The sequence below is a fragment of the Rhinopithecus roxellana genome, chromosome 11 (assembly GCF_007565055.1).
Source record: "Rhinopithecus roxellana isolate Shanxi Qingling chromosome 11, ASM756505v1, whole genome shotgun sequence".
Lineage (NCBI taxonomy): Eukaryota > Metazoa > Chordata > Mammalia > Primates > Cercopithecidae > Rhinopithecus > Rhinopithecus roxellana.
Genome location: NC_044559.1, coordinates 97106436 through 97128751, shown reverse-complemented (window position 1 = coordinate 97128751; position 22316 = coordinate 97106436). Strand labels below are relative to the sequence as shown.

The window sequence follows — 22316 nt, the reverse complement described above, 5'->3', positions numbered from 1 at the left end:
AGGAAGCATGATAAATTTGAGGACTTAGAAGTGATGCTAAATTTGGACATTTGAAGAAGGGGCACAGGAAAGCAATTCAAAGGCACTTGAGTTATCAACGTGCACAGAGGAAATTAAGTAGGAGGCATTTTGGAAAGGCACCCACTGATATCGACCTGGATGGAAGCCCTTGAAGTCACAGTTCCTCCACTGCATGGGCTTTGAACTCCTGTGCTTGGGTCTGGCTTCCACAAATATGAGCTCAGAATGGAAAAATTAAAAAAAAGAAAAAAAAAAGAAGTTGGAAGCCATCGCCACTACAGTGCCAACCTGGTCAGCCACAAGACCATAATATTTTTTAAACTCTGATGGCTAGAAATGGACACAAATTGCTCTTCTGTGGTTGCCAGCAGGTTTCGGAATCATCTTTGGGTTAGGGCTTCAGCAGACTTTTGATTTTGCAAGGTCTAGTAAAGAACTTTTATACACGCAAGGTAAGTCGGAGACCACGGTCCACGGGCCCCGCCCCTGGGACTGGGGTTTGGGTTGTTGCTTCCTTTTCATAAATGAGTAAATTCACAGCGGGTGCTGATGTGAAGGATGGAGCCAGCTTGGAAACTGTCATGGTAATTCTAGTAGTATATCTTTTTAATGCACGTAACAAAATCAGGGGCTGGGAGATCGCTCGTGGAAGGGGGTGCCTCGTTGATGTGGACCACTGACCAACCTACAGGTAGAGAAGACAAAGAGAGACCAGGCATGGAGGTTCACGCCTGTAATCCCAGCACTTTGAGGGGCTGAGGTAGGAGCATCGCTTGAGCCCAGGAGTTAGAGACCAGCCTGGGAAACATAAGGAGACCCCATCTCAACAAAAAAATTTAAAAAGAAAAATTAGCTAGATGTGATGGTGAGTGCCTGTAGTCCTAGCTACTCAAGATGAGGCGGGAGGATTGCTTGAGCCTGGGAGGTCAAGGCTACAGTGAACTGAGATGGCACCACTGCACTCTAGCCTGGGTGACAGAGAGAGACCCTGTCTCAAAAAAAAGAAAAGAAAAGAAAAGAGAAAGAGAGAAGAAAAGAGAGAAGAGAGAAGCAGGATGGAGCAAAGGGATGCAAATGAAGAAAGAAGGGCATAGGTCCACGTGGAAGAAGGAAAACAATACCCTGGAGAAAAGGTAGGTGGAGCTGGTGAGGGTTCCTGGGGCAGCCGCCAGCTGTGTGCAGTAACATGTCCCTGATGAAGGTGCTAGAACCTCTCACTGTGAGTCGGGGCATCTCTGAACAACATCCTTCCTGCAACTGCACTTCTGAGGGAAAAAAGCTGGGTCACGAACCCCTAACCTCTGACTCACACCAGCTATTCAAATGAGCCCACTCCTTTTACTGATTAACATGGCAAGGACACACGGATGCCTTCTAATCAATGTAAAGGCAAGAAGCCACACTGGGTGGCCCTTAGTCAGCGGCAGACTCCCTACAGGGCCATACGCTGACGCTCCTCCCACACTAGGGTCCCACTGATAGAGGACCCTGTCCCTCCACATCAATGATCACCCTGGGAGCATCCCAGGGCCTACTGGAAGCCACCCCTGAGGGTGTCTTCACAGGCAGGGACAGGAAGCACTAGAGATATGGTTCCCCACCCGAGTGACTAGGAGAAGTCCTGGTGACTGCACGCAGCACAGACACTGTTCCCTCCCACAATGTGAGGCCCTTCCCACCTGATGGCTGGGTAGCCGGACCGGCCTCGGCTTCTGATGCCTCATCTGTACTGCAGGGACAGAAGCCTTCCTTTTGAGTTTTCTGGGAGGGATGAAATGAGATAATACCTTCAAAGTGTTATTCATCACTTTCTTGTGGATTCCCTAACTTGAGGAAGAAAAGGTACAGATGGAGAAAAGTAGGCTGAGAAGACAATGTCTGTGGCCCAGCCTTGGGGAGCCCGATGAACCTGCAGTTGACACCCAAAGACAGCTGCCCGGGGTCAATGGAATAGTCCAGGCTTAGGGTACCTGCAGATGGGTGGTTTCTGGCTTCTCACCACACCATCAGGGAGCAGTGTTGGAACATTGCCAGGAGAGTGTGAGCAGCTGCCCTGGGCACTGGAGGGGCAGTGTGGGTTTAAAGGCCAATACCACGGCTGTCCAGCAGAACGCTGTCAGCAGCGTCCTTAACTGCCCCTGCCTCTGATGTCTCATCTGTACTGCAGGGATGGACTAAGCCTTCCTTTTTGTATTCTGGGAGGAATTAAATGAGATGATACATTCAGAGTGTTTAGCACAGTGCCTGACACGTAAGAAGCCCTGTTTCATTTAGTATTAACTCAATTAAAATACATTCTCAATGGAGCAGGTTATCTTGAAGCTCTGTTTGCTTGATCTCCTGGGGAAGGGGTGCGGGTGGCACACAGGAAAGGGTGAAGAACCAAGTGTCTGTCTGAAGGTGATGATTATTTCAGATCGGCATTGTCTTTGTCTAAGTTGTAATCAACAGGCCTTCACAATGCCAGGAAAGAGTGACAGAGCCGACTGTCATCACGAGACGCTGCTCCTCCTTGGGATGGCTGGTCTCTGACGAAGAAGCTACACCCATTTCCACAATATGGATGTAGAACAAACCAGTATTTCATTTATTAAAACAAGGCAGGAAGAGAAGCTCTAATCCATTCTCTCTCATGCATATCTAATAGGTAAGGCAGATTATTTCAGTATTTTCATATTTTCTCTTTAATAAGGGCATGTCAGATTTTTACCACGTACACCAGTGTGAACCCCACAATGCCATCACTGACACAGAGAAAGACCAGCCTCGTTTCTCCTTTGCCTTTTTCTAGCACCACTCTCGCTTTCATTTATTTATTCGTTTATTCAACAAATATTTATGGAGTATTTACGGTGCCTCTGACCCACGGTTCTTCAGAAGGCAAGATGAGGGCTATGAGAGGCAGAAAAGGCAGTCACTATGCGTGGGTTCCTGAGAGCCTGAAGGACCCTGCAGCTGGGTCTCTGGTGATGACACCCTAGGGAGGCTGCCTAAAGGCCCCTAGGCCCAGAGCTGGTGCACAGTGGCCCGCCAGTGACACCCCCAGTCCACACCCTGTCCTTTATCGAGAATGCAGAGGCACAGTCATCTTTGAGGCAAAGGGGCTGGACTGGAAGACCCACTCGGGTCTCTTTTGGACCCCGTCTCACATTCCCACTCTCAGTGTCTCTCCGTGGGGCATTTCCTAGCTCTTGGACTCATCCGGTTCTCTAGCTGAAGGCAGAATTCCACATGAACAACTGTCCTCTTGGGGATGGCATAACCACCAAGACGCATGAGACCCTCGGTGGTGCTGCCGCTGGATCTTCCTTGTCATTCCAGAAGCCTGCGCCTCCACACCACTGCACTTCCAGAAGCCTCACGTTCAAGGGACACAACCTGCTTTTTAGTGGGGAAACTGGTGCTGGTAAAAGCCACATGGGGCGCATGTGGGAGAGAGGACCAGTTTCCAGGCCCTTCTGGAAGTTTCCACACTTACGAGTGAGACCAAGGAGAAGGGCATACAGAAGACAGTAGGGGAAGAGGCGGCCTGCCTCTTCCTGGTGTTCATGAGCATGCAAGCCCTCAAGAAAAAACAGGCTTTGCCCCATAACAAGGTCAAAATACCAATGGCTAATGCTTAGGATGGGAAACAAGCGGTGAAAAGGCAAATCGTGTTTGTGGATTTATAAGTTTGTAAAAGAAAGAGGAACATAGAAACAGATGTTAAACTTGAAGCATTCTCTGTTTTTGGAAAACCCTTATAAGCAGGATATGATTTAAGAGAAGCTTTAAAAGACCCTGAAAATGAACTGTTTACCATATCCAGTAGCACTATCTAGAATGGATGTTTACTGATCAAATAGAAACCTCCCAAGATGAGGGCCCCAGACCACCACATCAGAGACTCTCCCTAGGTTGCTAAGTCTCTCATTAGTTACGACTGCCGCTGATGACAGGAGATAATTACAAGTTATTCTCATGGGTAACTAACAAAAAAATCTTACCCGAATTCCTGGGGCTATGCAGAGAAGAGCCAATTATGGTATAACTTTCAGCTTCAAACCTCTGCTATGTTAAGAGTATTTTACAGCTTCCTCTGATTATAATATTTCAAAGGAAACACATTAAGGAAACCCTGAGTGCCTGATAACAGCCTTTTACATATTTTAATGATCGTTAAGTATTATTTAGTTTTGGCTACTTGTATTTTAAGCATGCAGTTTCCTCCATGTGCAGATAACACAGTTTTTCCTCTTTGCCCACTTCCTCTTAATCTGTGTGTGTGTGTGTGTGTGTGTCAGCAGGCAAGCTTTGGACATGGCCTGTGGGTCTTTTCCTGGACCACGTAAGCGACTTTCATGCAAAGCCTACAGCCAGTTTCATCACTACACTCTGTTAACTGAGACCATTTAGGAGTGGGCTAGCATCTAGATGAGCTCTCCGTGGAGTCAATGACTTAAAAAGGGGGAAATGCCAAGTCTTTAGTGTTACTTGTCAAATGGTCTGTGAAGAGAACATGTTTTGGGGTACACAGGCAGTCTCTGTGGCCTGGAAACTGTCCTCACCCGCAGCCCCTGCAGCGGGGAAAGCTCAGGCATCCATGCCTGGTCATTCCCTCCTCCCCATCCAACCTCCCACTCCCTTGTCCAGCCCCTCCCCTCTGATCTGAGGGGGCAGACACCCTAACCCAGACTCAAGCATCCACTGGCTGTCCAAAACTCAATTTTTTCAAAAGTTTCAACTAAGGGATGTGGGTAGTTGTCAGCAGTGGGTTCTGAAGCTAAGCCATCAAGAGGAGCAAGGGTGGAGTCTAAGTCTGCCAGCCAGAGGTAGGGGGAAGCAGAAGCTGTCAGGGAAGGGAAGAGGAGCATAAACAAGTACCTGGAGACGCAGAGATGGGTGGCAATGGGGGACAGAGATGAATGAGTCCCCAGGGGAACAACCCACAGTCCAGGGGGACGCCTTCTCATTCCACGTATAATGAGGCCAGCCAGTCTTTCTCCATTTCCTATGAATGGTCCTGAATCTCTCCACGAATCCTTACAACAACCCCTCCCTTTCCTTTCAGGTAGGTTCCACTTCTTACCTCCCAAAGGATCTACCAAGGAGGGAAACTCTACTGCTAGGAAGTCTTCAGCCCAGGGGCAAGGAAGGCCCCTGAGCCAGGAGTCCCACAGTCAGGCTTCACAATCCATCTGCTGTGCTTTAAACGCTGGTAAAATTACCAGTCATACGAACAATGGCCCAACACATTAACATGTAGCTTCCAAAAACAATTACTGTCTACTCATCAATTTAGATAAACTATGTACAAGGAGAACCAACTCTTGGTCCTTCTCCACTACTTACACCTAAGAGATTTTTAGCAAGTTCACATGCTCCTTTGCCTTTCTTCACAACAGAATTGTCATTCTTCTCCTGTCCTAGATGCTCAATACTACTTGATCTGCTAATAGTGAAAGCTCAAAGCAACAGCGCCCTCAGCACATTAGGAAACAAGTATCCTGAATGCTCGAAAAGCTCATCAAAGCTTCATATTTGTGGTTTTTTTTCTTTTCTTTTTTTAAGTTTTACTAGATGTCCCTCGAGTAGAAAGGGAAAAAGACAAAAAAAAAGTTTTACTAGATAGAGCTGGTCCTTAAATCAGAAACTCTGTTCTAAACTAATACTAATCATTAGAGGGTAAGGAACAGTCCTGACCATTCTTACTAGACAATGCTGATATTCCAGCTAAGCTCCAGATGATGGATAATCCTGCCTTCCATGTATGCTCCCTTTACAACATCCACAGAAGAGCAGTGTTATGTGCATTATCTCATGTAGACAGGTCAGGATGCAGTCTTTATAGGCCTCTCCAGACAGGAAAGGGACACAGCTGGGCTCTGGGAGCTGTCACACGTCCATGCATGCCAGGGAGAGGGTGGAGGACAAGGGACTGAGAAAAGACCATCCAGTGATGGTAACCCCAGGAGCTCACAGAATCAAGTGCTCCTTTCAAACGAAAACAGGCCTCACCTGGAGAGAGCTCAGCCAGGCCCAGCGCTGCTGCAGGGTGGCAGCCCCAAGGCCTCTGGCAGCCCGGGGTGGGTGGGGGAGTTGTGGCCCAAGCTGGGCTCCCTCTACTGCTGCACTGAGTGGCCAGACATCCTCTGGACTTTGTGTTTGCTATGGTTTAAATGTTTATTCCATCTAAAACTCCTGTTGAAATTTAATTGCTATTGTAACAGTATTAAGAGGCGGGGCCTTTAAGAGGAGATGAGGTCATGAGAGTTCCACCCTCCTGGGTGGGACTGGTGCCCTTATAAAAGGATGAGTTCAGCCCTCTCTTGTTTGATCTCACTCTCACACTCTCACCTTCCACCATGAGATGACACAGCAAGAAGGTCCTCATGAGATACCAGCACCTTGACCTTGGACTTTCCAGCCTCTAGAACAGTGAACTGATAAATTTCCATTCATCATAAATTACCTGGCCTGTTAACAGCAGCACACATTGGATGAATGCAATGTTCTTCAGTTATAAGACAATAACATTGCCAACATGCCTAGGTCGCCACTATCCTGTCAGAATAAAACGAATTTTCAATCAGTCCCTGTGGCCTTCCAAACGACCTTGACCTCCATCTTTCCCAGGACATCAGTGGGGTGCTGAGGACTGGCCCAAAGTGTGGGGACACACTTTAAGGCAGCCCTCAACCAAGAAACTGCAGAAGAGGAACCCTCGTGGCCCTTCCCAACCATACTGATGGCTTCAAGTTGGACAGGGCTCTCCTGGGCTCCAGGCACCCCCTAGACCGGGAGACCAGCCCAGCAGAGGTCACTGTGTGGGATGGAGGAGGCAGCAAGACCACAGCTGCGCTTTTGAGTAACCAAAGACTGGGATCTGACAGCACCATTTATCCATCAGATTCAGAATTCACAAAAGCCATAGTAGTATATTGGCTTCTCTTATTATGTTTTTAATTTAAGCGGTTTACTATTGACACCTATTTACTTCTTCCCAAAGCACTTTGTTTCTGATGGGGAAAAACAATTCTCCTTCATACCTACCTTTCTGTTTCCCTCCAATATTCAGTTCTCTATTGGGCACCTAAAAAATAAAGTCATTTCAACCCAGGGAACCTTGCAGCCAGTCTCTGAGGCTTGGGGCACTGGGAGGGATGTTTGCAAACATGTATGCATTTGCTGTTTCTACCCTAGGACCAACCTTCAATCCAAAAGCTATTCTACATCACCTAAGTGAATCGGCCAATCTCAGCAACATGGACAAGAGGCCAGATCTGTCGAGAACCCTGTCATCTGTATGAAAACATCCCAGGGCTACACAAAGCCACTTATCTGAGCCCTTCACTCAGGATGGAAAGGAAGGCAGCTTGCAGATCTGATTATACCATAGTCCTCAGGAACCTGCTACGGCTAGAAAGTACTGAGCGAGTTGTGGATGAGGTTGGCAGCCACACTGCCCACACAGAACTCTAAAGGGGTTCTCCTGCCTCCCACCGTGGGGCTCAACTCTGATCCAGCCCCTCAAATTTGAGGGAGACCCCACATAACCTACATGGTCCATCTGCAGGGATTCCACAGCCCTGTCTTTACTTCATTAGAAACCGACCGTTCTGCTTTTCAGCAGTTGCTACAATGGGGGAAAGAATAAATTGAACTCATGAGCATGTATTAAATAACCATATATGCCCAGTACTGTAAGACTCTGTACAAGAAACAAAAGAAATAGGAGACAAGGTACCGTCTCAGTACCTTGAAATCCAGGTTGGAAGATACAGATATACTCAGCACAAAACTAAATGAAAAAAAAAAAAAAAAAAAAAAACAAGCACCAGTTTGTGTGGTAGTCATTAAGGTTATCTGAACCCTCAGCCATCTCACCATAAGCTCCCTCTTCCAGCTCCGTGCTGGAAAATGGGGGTCAAGAAAGTGAAGGCCTTGACAGTAGTTGACTGAAGTGTGAGTTCTGAAGCACAAGGTGAAACAGAAACAGCTTCCAGCCCCTTCTTCATTGTGACTTTTCCCCCTGAGCCTGGCTCCATCAGTGCTAACTCCTCTGGCCCCTCGCTGGAGAAGCAATCTGACTCGGCAACTTAAACCTGCTTTCACTATGCTGGGCAAAAAACGAGGGCTCTCACCTTTGCTTTTCTCCAATAAGGTGTTAAGTGCTCTGACTCTAAAAACAAAATCCTTCCGATTTTTGCCTGAAAACTGTCAACCAACAAAGAAGGTCCTTTCTCCGCAAGGGTGACCTCTAACCATGGGAGGCGAGTTCATTCCCATCAGACTTGCCCATTTTGTGTGTTTGTTTCTCTTAAAGGAAGGTCCTTGATTCTGTCTCTGTCCTTCGTCCATATCTAACTGCTGACATGCAGTTACATAACACACTCTGTAGACTCACAGCTCTTCCTCCCCAGTCTGTGCCTGGTCCCAGTGCAGCACTAAAGGCAAATGCAGTGTTAGGAAGGGATGACAAAGGTTTCCTCCAGGTGGAAACTGCCCGGGAGAGGGCTTCAGGGCTCCTCTCCCAGCCTGGCTCTGTGGCAAGCTGCCAAAATTCTTCTTTTTCTAACCATCCTGTTCCCCTAGCCAACCCGCCCTCTCTTTTTGTTGTAAGGAAACACCCACAGATGCAGCTGTATTCAGATGGGATCCCACATTAGGGCCAGTGTGTGTGCAAGGAAAAGATAGGTCAGAAGCCAATGGAATGATATGAATATATCAGAAGAAAGGTTTTGTCTTACAAACTGAGGGGAATACAGACCCCTTTTCAACTCCCTGTAACCTGCAAAATATTGAATTGTATCAATAAGAAAGCCAAATATACTGTGAATGGGTGCGTGGTTGTGAACTAGCTTTTATAACGTTCTAAAATGACTCCTAACTGAGGCAAGATGAAGAGATTACAAGGGAACCAAGAAGCAGAGTCCTAACACATGGCATTTAGCATGATAGAACGTGTTTACTCACTGCTATTTATTGAAGGCCTATTATGGCAAAGCCCTGTGCTAAGTACTGCTGGAACACCTTGAATATCTCAGTGGAAACAAGTGATCTTGGGCTGGGCGTGGTGGCTCATGCCTCTAATCCCAGTGCTCTGGGAGACTGAGGTGGGAGGATTGCATGAGGCCAGGAGTTAGAGATCAGCCTGGGCAACACAGTGAGACTGTGTCTCTACAAAAAATAAAAATTAGCCAGGTGTGGTTGTGTGTACCTGGCCCAGCTATTCGAGAGGCTGAGGTGGGAGAATCACTTGAGCCCAGGAGGCCAAGGCTACAGTGAGTTATGACTGCACCACTGCACTCCAGCCTGGGCAACACAGTGAGACCTTGTCTCTAAAAAAAACAAAAAGAAGTGGCCAGGCACAGTGGCTCACTAATCCCAGCACTTTGGGAGGCCAAGGCGGGCAGATCACAAGGTCAGGAGTTCGAGATCAGCCTGACTAACATGGTGAAACCCTGTCTCTACTAATACAAAAATTAGCCAGGCATGGTGGCACATGCCTATAATCCCAGCTACTCAGAAGGCTGAGGCAGGAGAATCACTTGAACCCTGGAGGTGGTTGCAGTGAGCCGAGATTGTGCCACTGCACTCCAACCTGGGCAACAGAGCAAGACTTGGTCTCAAAAACAAAACAAAACAAAACAAAAAGTGTTCTTGTGTCTAATACCATTTATCCCTCATTGGCCCCGGCCGAATATAGAGTTGAAAGAGTTTGCCTACACATCACCCACTGCTAACTCCTGAGTCAAAAGAGAATGGTGGGTTCACAGTGAAACTTACCCCGCCTCTGAGGTTCTGGAAGCAGAAGTGCTCTGGGGCTCCCCAGGGCCTCTCGGTGTGCTGCGGCGGCTTTCGGAGTCACTCACGTGTCCTTTCCCCGCGGACGTCTTATGAGGTGCGAGGGCCGCAGGGCCATCCTCATGCCCATTCTGCAGGCCCTGGCCTGCTCGTGTCCCAGTCCTCGCTGCCTGGCGCCCCTTGGGGTTATCCTCACGCGGTGCCGGGAGGTCTCTGGACAGTTTGTATCCATGAGAGATCAGGAGGTCTTCTACACTGTACATGATGCCCAGGCTTCAGCAAAGCTCAACCGCTGGAACCATGGTGGTGGCAGGACCCAGCACTGCAGAACAACAGAGAGCTCTATTTGTGACCAGGTCTCCCTGGGGGTCAGTCTTACACCTCCTCCTCCCGTGGTCCCCCCACCAAACCAGGCCACAGCGATGGACACAACACAGAACCTGCACAGAAAGAGGAGACACAGGGATGGCTCTGCCTGAAATTGCTCTCCATTCTATTCACGTAGAAAGTGGGTGTGGCTCTGGCTCTAGAGGATGTGGTGGAACCCTGAGGACCTCACCCTTTGATGGCTGCCTCTGGTAGAAGAGCATGTGGCATGGCGCTTAAGCAGTGACATCAACACTGTCCACCTTCCCCTTGTCCCACTCACCTACAAAGAGCAGGCGGAAAGAGTGTGGACAAAAAAAAATACAGATCTGGGAGCTGCAATGACTCCTTCATGTTTCTAAAAAGAGAAACTACCAATATTCAGCTTAATCTTAGGACATGCCCCTGCTTTCATCCTGTAGACATACCTTTGCTGTACGAGAGAGTGAGATCTTTAATCAACACAGTCATGATATGCTTCAGCGGAAGCGACTGAAGCAGCAACTGCCAGGGCAGCCCCTCCACGGCAGTTAACTAGCAACCAAAAATAGATTTTAACTCTTTGGGTTCATGATGAGAAAACAAACAACACACTGATCAATCATACACACCCAACTCACTACACAATACCAAAGTTCTCTTTTCCTTATGAAAGTTTTTCTTTTTTTTTTTTTGAGATAGAGTTTCACTCTTGTTGCCCAGGCTGGAGTGCAGTGGCATGATCTCGACACCCTGCAACCTCCGTCTCCTGGGTTCAAGCAATTCTCCTGCCTCAGCCTCTCGAGTTGCTGAGAATACAGGCATGCGCCACCACGCCTGGCTAATTTTTTGTATTTTTCATAGAGACAGGGTTTCACCCTGTTGGCCAGGCTGGTCTCGAACTCCTGAACTCAGGTAATCCACCCACCTCTGCCTTCCAAAGTGTTGGGATTACAGGCATGAGCCACCACACCCGGCCTCCTTATTAAACTTTTATGAATCAAATTTCTTTCTAGTAGATCTTGGGGAAAAGTTTTTGCATCTCTCAGCCAAGGATGTCCACACCCAAATCCTGCTATAGTACCTGAATCAACAGCAGCAACTTCCTCCAGTGTAAGCTGCACAAAATGACAGGACCCACAAAGAATAAAAATGGGCAGAAAGCTACCTGAGAGCAAAAGAGGTAGAGCCGCCCTGCTTACTCCTACATGAGAACATCTTTCTTCCTAAGTCTTCCCTTTGATGATAAGGCGTAAGGCAGATTGGTCAGCCGGATCCACCCACCACTGCTTCCACGAGGGCTGATGGTAATGCTGGCCTGGGTGAGAGGCACACAAAAGCCACAAAAGCCAGCCCCACCAGAAAGCTCAGCCAGCTCCAGCCCCACTTTGCTGGTGGACGGAAATAGAGTTGCTGCAGCCATGGCGAACAATGGCCAGGAAACGCCTGCTGGTCCATGTGCAGGTGAAAGGAAGGTGCCTGCAGCATGTGCTTCCTGTCACTGGGAACTCTTACTTGGGTCCGTTGCACAATTCTGCTGTGCCTGTCCTCACTCTTCATCACCTGCTAGATTACAGTAGGGAAAGTCTCGTCTGTCAGCATGGAGAGTATCAAACTTTGGAAGTTGATAATTTTCCATTATGTCCTTACATTTTATGGAAGCTGACAAGCTCTGGCAGCTACTGTACTAGTAGAAAAATCTCCATAGCAACTCTGCCACTCCTGACACTCCTACTGCATGTCTTTCGGGGAGTTGTACAACTTGGGTCATTTGCTTCAACAGACAAGGAAGGACCAGAGAAGCAAGAGTTTGTTCTTCGACTCAACAGAGCAAGTTCCACCATGTGAGGGATTATAGAGGAATGAGATCCCATCACAAGCAAAGGGCTTCAGGAACACAGAGTCAGGCTTTAGGGCAGGGTCTTTGGTTTGTTTGACGCTTTATCCCCAGCAACTTGCACACAGTATGCACTCAATAAATACTTGTTGAGAAAATGCACAAATGAGAGACAGAACTGTTTGAGCTAGGTTTTGAAGAATGGTTAGGAGTTCATTAGGCAAAGAGCATGTGTATGTGTATGAGAAGGGGAACTGGCATTTAAAATACATTATGAGTAGAATTATCCCAAGGGTAAAGAAATGAGGCTGGGCACAGTGGTTCATGCCTGTAATCCCAGCACTTTAGGAGGCTAGGTGGGTGAATCACTTGAGGCCAGGAGTTTGAGACAAGCCTGGACAACATGGTGAGACCCTGTCTCTACTAAAAATACAAAAACTAGCCAGGCATGATGGCAAACACCGGTAATCCCAGTTACTCAAGAGCCTGAAGGAGGACAATCGCTTGAACCCGGAAGACGGAGGTGGCCATGAGCCAAGATCATGCCACTGTACTCCAGCTTGAGTGACAAAGCAAGACGCTGTCAGGAAGGAAGGAAGGAAGGAAGGAAGGAAGGAAGGAAGGAAGGAAGGAAGGAAGGAAGGAAGGAAGGGAAGGAAGGAAAGAAAGGGAAAGAAAGAAGGAAATTAATGGCTTAGTAACAGAATCCTGGCAACCTATAACAAAGTCCCCAGGCTCACTGGTTCAACATCACACACAGGGTCAGCATCACAGTTAAAGTTAGCATTAGGTCTCATGACACTCAGTTTCTATCTCTTACTCTGCTGGGCTCTTTAAAATAAAAGCAAATTGCACTGTACTCCAAGTGGCCACCAAACACACTGAGGAACAGGCATGTGCAGCACACAGCTGGTTGTGCTACAGTCCATTTGTCAGAATGGCAGAGAAGACATAACCCTCACAAAACACAGATGTGGGGCATTTTCTTCCTGGGGCTGGATAGGTTGGTCCAATATGGCTATGTGTTTGCATGGTAATTATATTTAGTAAGAATATCTTTCAATCGTAGTTAATTGATTCTTCCCTCCCCCGCAGCCCAATAAACTCTTCCTCTACAAACTCCAAGGAAAAACCTAAACTATAAACCCAGGATTGCAGCACACATGAAATCTAATAACATCAACTATTAATGACCATCCATAATGTGCTAGATTCTGTACTGGCACACTTTCATTCATTCTATGCTTCCAGTAAACTTCTTGATGTAGACAGAAACGTCTCCATTTTCACAAGACAACTGAGGCTGACAGTCCAAGGTTACACAGCTTGTGTTAGATCCAAGGTTTGAACTACATCTGTCTAGCTTCAAAGTTCAGGCTACTAATTTAGGTTCACCCATCTATATTTTCTTCCTTAACATCAAAAAAGTTTCCTAATTTACCAAATAATCCATAAACATAAATAAGGAAAGATAGAAGGCATAATGGCATTAAAATTCATGTATTTAAAAGGAAGAAAATTATCCTTTATTCTCTAGGAGCAGGATGGCTCTTCTAGATGACTCTTCTCACACACCACACACAAATGCACATACACACACGCGCGCGCACACACACACACACACACGAGTTGATGCCTCACTTGACTATAATGTCTTGATGGCAATGCTGGTGTTAATGTTTAAATGCTCAGTAATATGATTCATTCTTGAATACACCATGCAATTGCCTTGTGACCTTAACAGACCTCTTTCATCATTTGGGGTTTTGAGCTTTTCATAAATAACATGGGGCTATCATAAAGCATGCTGTATGAAACTGAAATGCATATATAATAAGTGGGAGATGAGTAACTTTAAAAAAAAATTCTTAAAGAAAAAAAAAAGTCCTATATAGAAATAGCCATTCTTATCTGCAACATTAATAGAATTTGGACTTAATTTGAGTAGACAACAGCAAACCACAAATGGGTTTGGGCAAGGGAAATCTGGCAGGAAAGCAGAGGACTAAAGTGGATAGAGCGAGAACAGATGGGGGACCTGTAGTTACAAGTCCTTTCTATTGTAACATGCACGGGGGGCTGGCAGAGGGGATAAGAAAAAAAAGGAATAATAAGAGTAATTTTCAGGAGAAGAAGTACAATGGATTTTAGCCTCAGTGACGAGGATAATGATCATTCCATTAATAGAAATATAGAAACTGGAAATAATTGTTGGTTTGAGAAGATGACAGCTCATTTGATTTTGATTTAACCAACCTAGTCTCACAAAATTCTCTTTTCCCCAAATCATCATCAAGTGGATTTTCATCAAAGATTAATTTGTGTCCTTCCAAAGAACCTGAATAAGACCACTTGTGCAGCGATCTTATTGCATGGCACCTTTTCAAAGTTCTTTAAATATTAGCTCTATGGTGTCTATTCAAATGGAAGGGATTATAAAATTAGGAAGTTGCTGTTAACCATCCACTGACATTGGGCATGGAGCTGGGTTACCTCCCGCTTTGCTGTTGGGATGAGTGTCTGTTTCTCAGTGGTGCATGGTATTTATCTGTGAGCTGAATCAAGCCTGAGTCACTGCACAGGAGGAAAGGAGAGAACCCTTTGGGTCTCAGTCTTCTCCTGAAAGAGTAAAATGAGAAGGCTGAACTAGAGGTTCTTTAGAGTCCTTCTAGCTTTAGGGAGCAGCCCCCTTTCTCTAGCCTATTCTTGCCTGTGATGAGCAGCAGTCATCGAAGTCAGCTGCCCCAGGAAAAAAGAGTACAGCTTGTGACCATGACACAGGCAGGGCTAAATAGGTCATCTGAAGACAGAACCTCTGACCTTGGCCTTATTAGCACCTATGCAGAGGCCACCCAAAAGAGCAGAGATAAATAGCCACCCACTGAGGAAAGGAGTGGGTTGGGGTAGGCAGGCCAGGAGCGAAACATCCAGCAATTCTCCATCCCAGAGTGCGGGTGCTTCACACTTACGCCAATGTAAATTCATCAGGGCACTTGTTTTACATTGGAAGTGCCAGGCACTGGGCTGAAGAATATAAAGACAAATAAGACCCCATCAGCACCCTCTCTTGCAATGCTATGGTCTACATGGTATTATTTCAATTATGGATCCTCTCATCACTAAAGGTTGAGACTGGCGAATGAATGCCATTTAACAGGTACCATCTTCTCCCTTTCCATTTATGAAAATAAACATTTTAATTCTCATATTTACAGTTACAACGCTCAAGACAGTGAAAGGAAACAAAACATTAAGGAACTCATGAAATCAACCAGAGCTGTTTTTCCTTTTTAAAATTGGCCTAGAACACAAACTAAAAATTAACTTTAAAAAGAGAGACAAATATACTATTAAAAAGATGAAAAGCATGGTCATCCTCACCTGTAATCAAAGAAGTGCAAATTAAACCAAAATGCCATCATTCACTTACGAGATTAAAGCTTTTAAAAAGCAATGCTTGTTGTTGGTAAGGGCATGAGGAGCTACAAGGGTTCTCCTGTTTGTGTGTGTATAAATGGCGGGGGGGGGGGGGGGGGGTGGGAGGTGCAGGCTCTATGTAAATGAAAATGAGTATTTCCCTTCTTAAAAGTGATTAGCCAGATTTGCTGTCTCACACCTTTGATCCCAGCACTTTGGGAGGCCGAGGCAGGCGTATCACTTGAGGTCAGGAGTTCGAGACCAGCCTGGCCAACATGGTGAAACCCCATCTCTACTAAAAATACAAAAAATTAGCCATGCATGGTGGCGCTCACCTGTGGTCCTAGGTACCTAGCAGGCTGAGGTGGCAGGATCCTTTGAAACCGAGGCAGAAATTGCAGTGAGCAGAGATTGTGCCACCACACTCCAGCCTGGGTGACAGAGCAGATACTCTGTCTCAAGAAAAAAAAAAAAAAAAAGAAAGAAGAAAAATTATTAACATGTAACAAAATATTTAAACATCTGAAACCCTATGAAATAATCTCACTTCTTAGGATTCATCCTAATGAAATAATCAGAGATACACATAGTTGTATATGAGGATGTTTATCCAAGTTTTAATTATAATAACAAAATTAGACTAAATGTCTAATTTAGTAAAAAAAAAAAAAAGAAGAAAAATAACTTCTGGGCCAGGTGCAGTGGCTCACACTTGTAATCCCACCACTTTGGGAGGCTGAGGTGGGCAGATCACCCAAGGTCAGGAGTTCGAGACCAGCCTGGTCAATGCAGTTAAACTCCGTCTCTACTAAAAAGACAAGAAAACTTAGTCAGGTGTGGTGGCATGCGCCTGTAGTCCCAGCTACTCGGTAGGCTGAGGTGGGAGAATCGCTCGAACTTGGGAGGCGGAGCTTGCAGTGAGCGGAGATCTTGTCATTGCACCTCATCCTGGGCGACAATCAGACTCCATTTCAGAAAAAAAAAAAAAAAATTCTGGTGCATTCATATGGTGGACTATAATATGTATACACATGCATAAAATTATGTTTTCAGGTATACAACAGCACAGGGAAATGCTTGTAATACCATACTAAATAATAAAGACAGGATACAGAACCCTATATTCAATGTCATACCAAATTTGTTTATATACATATGTACTTGAAAGGGGAAAAATCACTGAAAGGAAACATACCAAAATATCAGCAGAGGTATTGGACTCTGAGTTTTGTTTGTTTGCTTTTTTTTTTTTTTTTTTTTTTGAGATGGAGTCTTGCTTTGTCGTCCAGGCTGGAGTGCAGTGGCGCGATCTCGGCTCACTGCAAGCTCCACCTCCTGGGTTCATGCCATTCTCCTACCTCAGCCTCCCGAGTAGTTGGGACTACAGGTGCCCGCCACCACGCCCAGCTAAATTTTTTGTATTTTTATTAGAGACGGGGTTTCACCGTGTTAGCCAGGATGGTCTCAATCTCCTGACCTCGTGATCTGCCCACCTCGGCCTCCCAAAGTGCTGGGATTACAGGCGTGAGCCACCGCGCCCAGCTGGACTCTGAGTTTTTAAAAAATTTCTTGATTTATACTTTACTGAATCTTATGATATTCTGTCATGAAATGTATTAGGTCCAATCATATGAAATTGTCATTTTGCATGTCAAAAATAGTCAAATATTGGCAATTTCATATACTTACTATACTTAATATTAACTTCATATACTTAATATTAACTTAAGTATATATAACAACATACATAATATACACATTATTATATAATGTTAATATAACAATATTGTTTCATCATCAATCATCATTATTCATAACTTAATATATTACTAACATATTACATAACTTAAGTTATATATAACTATTTCATCATCCGAAAAACACTTTCATAAACGAAATGCTGCTTAGGTTAGATTAGGAAAATGCATCTTTAAAAATATGTTATGTAATTGGAAGACTCAATGACAATAAAAGAAACATTGAAGAAAAGAAAAGAATAAATGAATAGTAAATTACATAAGGCTCTAGGATATGGTACATGTGTCTTATCTGCCAGAGAGACTCTTAACCTGTTTTCAGGAAGCCAAAATCACATGTGCTGCCGAAGAAATCTAATACAAGGTTACAACCAGCATTGTAAAAAGGTCTTAATTAGACATTGTTACTCCTCTAAAAGACCTAAAACTTTTCAGTTGTATTCACTGACATTCCATGCTTAAGATGTAATTGGTCCTTCAAATTGGTGGCAGTTCAGTGTAAATATCTTTTCAACTGACAACATTTAGGTCTAATGCTATGATTAATATATAACAAAGTACTTTCTTTAAACAAGAGGTAAATCACCAAGACATAAAACAAACCAGAATGGAGTATGTTGCTAACTGACACGTAGGTTTTTAATGCTTTCCACAGATTTTTTCCTAAGGGTAGAATTGTGTATTTTCCTATGAACAATAGAATTGCTATTTCCCTTTCCAGTCTTAATTATTAAATAACGCAACAGTTCCAGCTGAAGTCCTGGGACACCAAGTTCTCACAGACTGCTGTTACCATGCCACACGTGTGATGACCAATTCTGCCAAGGCACTCAAGTTGTTAAAATCTCACAAGATGTAAAAAGTCATATTTAATCTGTGAAGTAATCATTTTAGGAAGGACAACCTTAGCTTTCTTTAAGGTGACAAAAAAACAAATGAGTTGGAAAACTTGGGTCTAAGATCAAAAGGATCTCGGAACGTTAATCTCGCTGGGGTGGATTGGTATTAAGGCATTTGTTCAGAAAAAGAGAAAGAAAAAGAAAAATGTCCCCAACATTATGCACTGAATTTTTTTCCTATTATCTCTTCTGACTCCTCTTTTCTTTTCTTTCCACAACTAATGTGAATACACATACACATGCACTTAAACACACACTCTTTCTCCTGTCTTCTCTTTCATCTCTAAATTCTGTGTCACACAATTATTGCTTTGGCTAGCAATATTTTTTATGAGACCCTAAGTACCTCATGAACATTTCTGAAAGATTAGACGTCATTAAGAAAGGACTCAAACTGGGTAAGATTTTTAAATCTTTTGGAATTTTTGGCTGTTTGCAAAAATAGCTGTAAAACATTATCATAGGATAGAATTTTATTCCCTTATCATCATAGATGTCAAGCTCCACGTGTAAAGATACCTTAAATATTCCATTAAACTTACCCTACTTTTGGTTTTGTTTTTAAGTATCTTCAGAATAAAAAAAAAACCAAGTCTTTATCAAAATGTTCGACTTAAATTATTTCATATAATCTTTACATTTTTATTTATTTTCTATGTACAAAAGCCATGTAAAGTGATTTCAAAAGTAAACACTGCAAAATTCAGTGCTTAAGTAAAAAGGAAACGTTCCTAGTAACCCCACTGTGCCAAGAGATAACCAGTAGCAACAATCTGGTTTCTGTTTCTCCAACTATTCTTCCTACACAGACAAGTTGCTTGTTTTTTTTTTTTTTTTTCTTTCCTTCTTTGGAATATATCTTGGTGCTTCTTCCTAACAGTATCTAAATTCTTTCATTTACATACAGAAAAAACAAGCTTTACAGGTAAACTATAAAGATAACCAATAAGCACAAAACTATAAGAATACTTCACGATCTGATAATAAATCTGCCGGGCTATTTATTTAGCCAGGCTATTCCCAAGCGTATGTATAGAAAGTTGTTGGGAAAGATATTTAGTTCTAGATAATCCGAATTTTTAACAAGATACCTTCAATTCAAATAAAGATAACTAAGGTTTTAGTATCTGGGGGAGCGGTTCCCGTATTTTTCTAAACACCATTTAGTGTTTAAAGAATATATCAAAGCCCAACCTCTCCCCTTCCTGGGCTGCTGGCATTTGTAAGTCAGTGGACCCCAACATTCCTTCAATCAGCAGGCCCTTGAAACAAAGCACAAGAGCAAGGTTTTAATGAGAGAGATAACCCTTCTCATCCAAAGGGGTAAAAACAACATCTGTTAAAAACCCAAGTAAACTGCAGTAATGGGTTCAGCAATAGGCCCAGAGGACTTCAGAGACTGAGTCTTTGCTTATCAAAATAAAAACCACAATAGAACAATTGTTTCACTCCAACGCTCTGTGTTCTAAACTCTCTCCAGATTAATTAGCATGGAGTTTCGCCAAGCTCATTAAAAGAAAAACTCCGGACTCCTAAGGATGATTGGTGTTTACTGTCCTCCCAAACTGGCCAGTGAGAACTTGGGGGAGCCACAGACTTCTGGGCTTTTTGTACTGATAACATTTCTAGGATTTATTTTTAAATTGCATGTTAAAAATTAGTCTACAATAATCTTTTCATATTTACTTTTTTTAAGTGAAAAAACTGGTCCTTATTTATTTTCCTTGTATACCTCCAACCCTGTTACATTTTATAGCTGCCGAACAATAGACCACAGGCTTCTGGAATCTGTGACCACTCAGATGAGTTATTAGATAACCCTGATGACTTTGCCAAGTCGTCCAGAGCATGTGGACACTCAGGCCAAACTTCTTTTTTCCTGAAACAGGCTTTCTCCACCCACCCAAATCCCCTAATTCTCCTGGGCCTGCCAAGGGCCTGACCTTCCAGTCTCTGCAGCAAAGGGTGAAGTTTTACAGGAGGAAGGCCCAGCAGATTAAAGGCCTCTGTTCAACAAATATTTGCTCGCCCACTCCAGGCGGACTAACAGTTTCCTACATGCTGCATGCCCAGAGTGACACTTAGAGACTTTAGGAAGCTTGTTAAGCTGGTGACTAAGAATCAGACACCTAATGTCAAGGTAAATAATTAAGTCCCAATCCACAGAACCTTACGGAAAACCAAACGACTTTACCAAACTCCCAATTTCACACGAAAACCAACACAAGTCCCATGAAATAGAATCTGCATATGATTTCCAAAAAAGCCTGTATGCATTCCTGCTTTGCTGGGTGGTCTTAAAATTCTAAAATGAACTGACATTCCCAAAGTTTTACCTGTAAAGCCCATGACCCTCAGTTTACACCATGCAGACTGCCTTTCTTTGCCAGAGCATTTCTGGCTGCCTGAATCCTACCCGTCAGGCCCCTTCCCCCAAATCTCTGTATTTTGCAACCCTAGTCCTCAATCTCTGGGATGTCTATTCCTTGTAAATCTGAAAAGACAAAAGGCCAGAGAAGGAAAACAAGTTGTGGGAGAAACATCACATTAAACTGTCAGGACAGGAAACCCTGGGAGTTGTGTGGTCTGCACCGCCCCACCCCTCTCCCCAAGACTAAGACCAAGCTACTGGATTTGGGGAGGGAATGAGGACACCGGAGGCGGGTGGAGTGAGTGCGGGGGTGGGAGAGTGGGTGTGGGTGTGGGGAGGTGATGTGCCCAAGCTAATTTCACCAAGGCCTCTACTTCTGAAGCGCGTGGATAACCAAACACCAGGGCATGCCCAGGTAGCGCTGGCCTAAAGTTCTCGTTTTTATTTTTTTCTTCAGTAGTGAAATCACAGCTTCTTTACAAACGTCCAAAAGAATCCCAGGCGCTCCGCTTCTTGATAGCAAGCGAGAGGGGCCCTTTTAGCTGCTAGTGCTGGGCCCCACTGTGGCCAGGGCATCGAGGTAAACCCTGGCGTTTTGGGGGTGAACGGACCCCGACTGGAGATGGGGGAAACAGAGGGTGCCCGCGGAGATCTGAGCGCAGAGACCCTGGGTGGGCGGGCTCCAGATCCCATAAATGAGCTGATTAACGGGATTTACAGCACTCTTAGGCAGGGCTCCTGCCCTTCTCCCACCCCACGCGCAGCCCAGAGCCGCACTCGCTGGGAGGCAGCCGCGATTAGCACCCTAATCCCCAGCGCAGACCGCGCAGAGACCGGAGCGGGAGCGGGAGCAGGAGCAGGAGCGGGAGCCGGGCCGCCGCAGGAGCCTCCACCGTCCCGGGCAGTCCAGACTGCCCGGGCAGCGTGGGAACTGGGACCTCGAGGACCCAGCGCGGCGGCTGTCAGCTCCGGGGTGAGGTCCGCGAGGTCGGGGCGCGAGGGCGCGGGAGGGGTTGGACACAGGCTGGGGAGGGCGACTTCGAGAGGGAAGTGAGTGACCCCGGCCCCCCAGGCCTTCCGCGCGCCGAGGGGCGACGCGAGCGCTAACGCCAGCCGCGGCCCGCAGTGCCCGCCCCGGGACTCCCGCGCCCAGAGCAGGGCACCTGAGGGGAGGGGACACCCCTCCCGGGCTGGCAGGCGCCCTCCACCCCGAGGCTGCGGGGCCAGGCACCGCGCGGGGGGCCCGGGCTGGGCTGCGACTGCGGGTGCGGACACCCCCCACCGCCGGGGTGGCTGGGACCGGAGCGACGTCCCAGCTTGAGAAGTTGGGGGGAGTGCGGGAGGCTGTGGGTGAGGCCAGCGAAGCGCCGTGGGAGCGGCCCTAATGGACGGTGGGAGCCAGGAGGGTTAGACGCTGGGACTTACCGAGCGGCTCCCTCAAGCCGCCTCGCGCCGCCGCCGCCGCTCCGGCCGGCCGGGGACCAGCGCGACCCGCACCGCCTGCAGCCGCCGAGGCCGAGCATGCCCGGAGCACCGCCGTCCGCCCCGCCCACCGCCCGGGCCCGCCCCGCCCACCGCCGGGATCCGCCCCCCCCCCCCACCGCCCGGGGCTGCCTCCTCTGCGCTGAGGGCTGTATCCAGGCCAGGATCTTCCTAGGCTTTCGGGGGTCCGCCCGCGTGGGTCACGCGGAAAGCGTAAGTGGGCTGACCACCCTCCCCTCTTTTCTTGTCACTTGGGTTTGGGCCACGTCAACCCTGTGGAAATGTCCAAAGACACACACACTCTCACAGATACACACAAAGCAAACATATTCATATACACTCTCAGTTACACACAAACACACAAATATGTATGCAAACACACTCATATACACCCACACACA

At 46.0% G+C, this 22316-nt stretch overlaps 1 protein-coding gene across 1 annotated transcript in view; it reads right to left on the bottom strand.

Annotated features, from left to right (window-relative positions):
- JCAD (junctional cadherin 5 associated) overlaps positions 1-21960 on the bottom strand; it is a 46459-nt gene extending 24499 nt beyond the window's left edge. Inside the window, exons 1-2 of the mRNA XM_030941218.1 lie at positions 21859-21960; positions 9790-10129 (exon numbers count right to left, since the gene is read on the bottom strand). Coding sequence (XP_030797078.1) covers positions 9790-10070 — 281 coding nt within the window. The 5' untranslated portion in view covers positions 10071-10129; positions 21859-21960. The remainder of the gene's footprint in view (positions 1-9789; positions 10130-21858) is intronic.
- Positions 21961-22316: the final 356 nt, after the last annotated feature.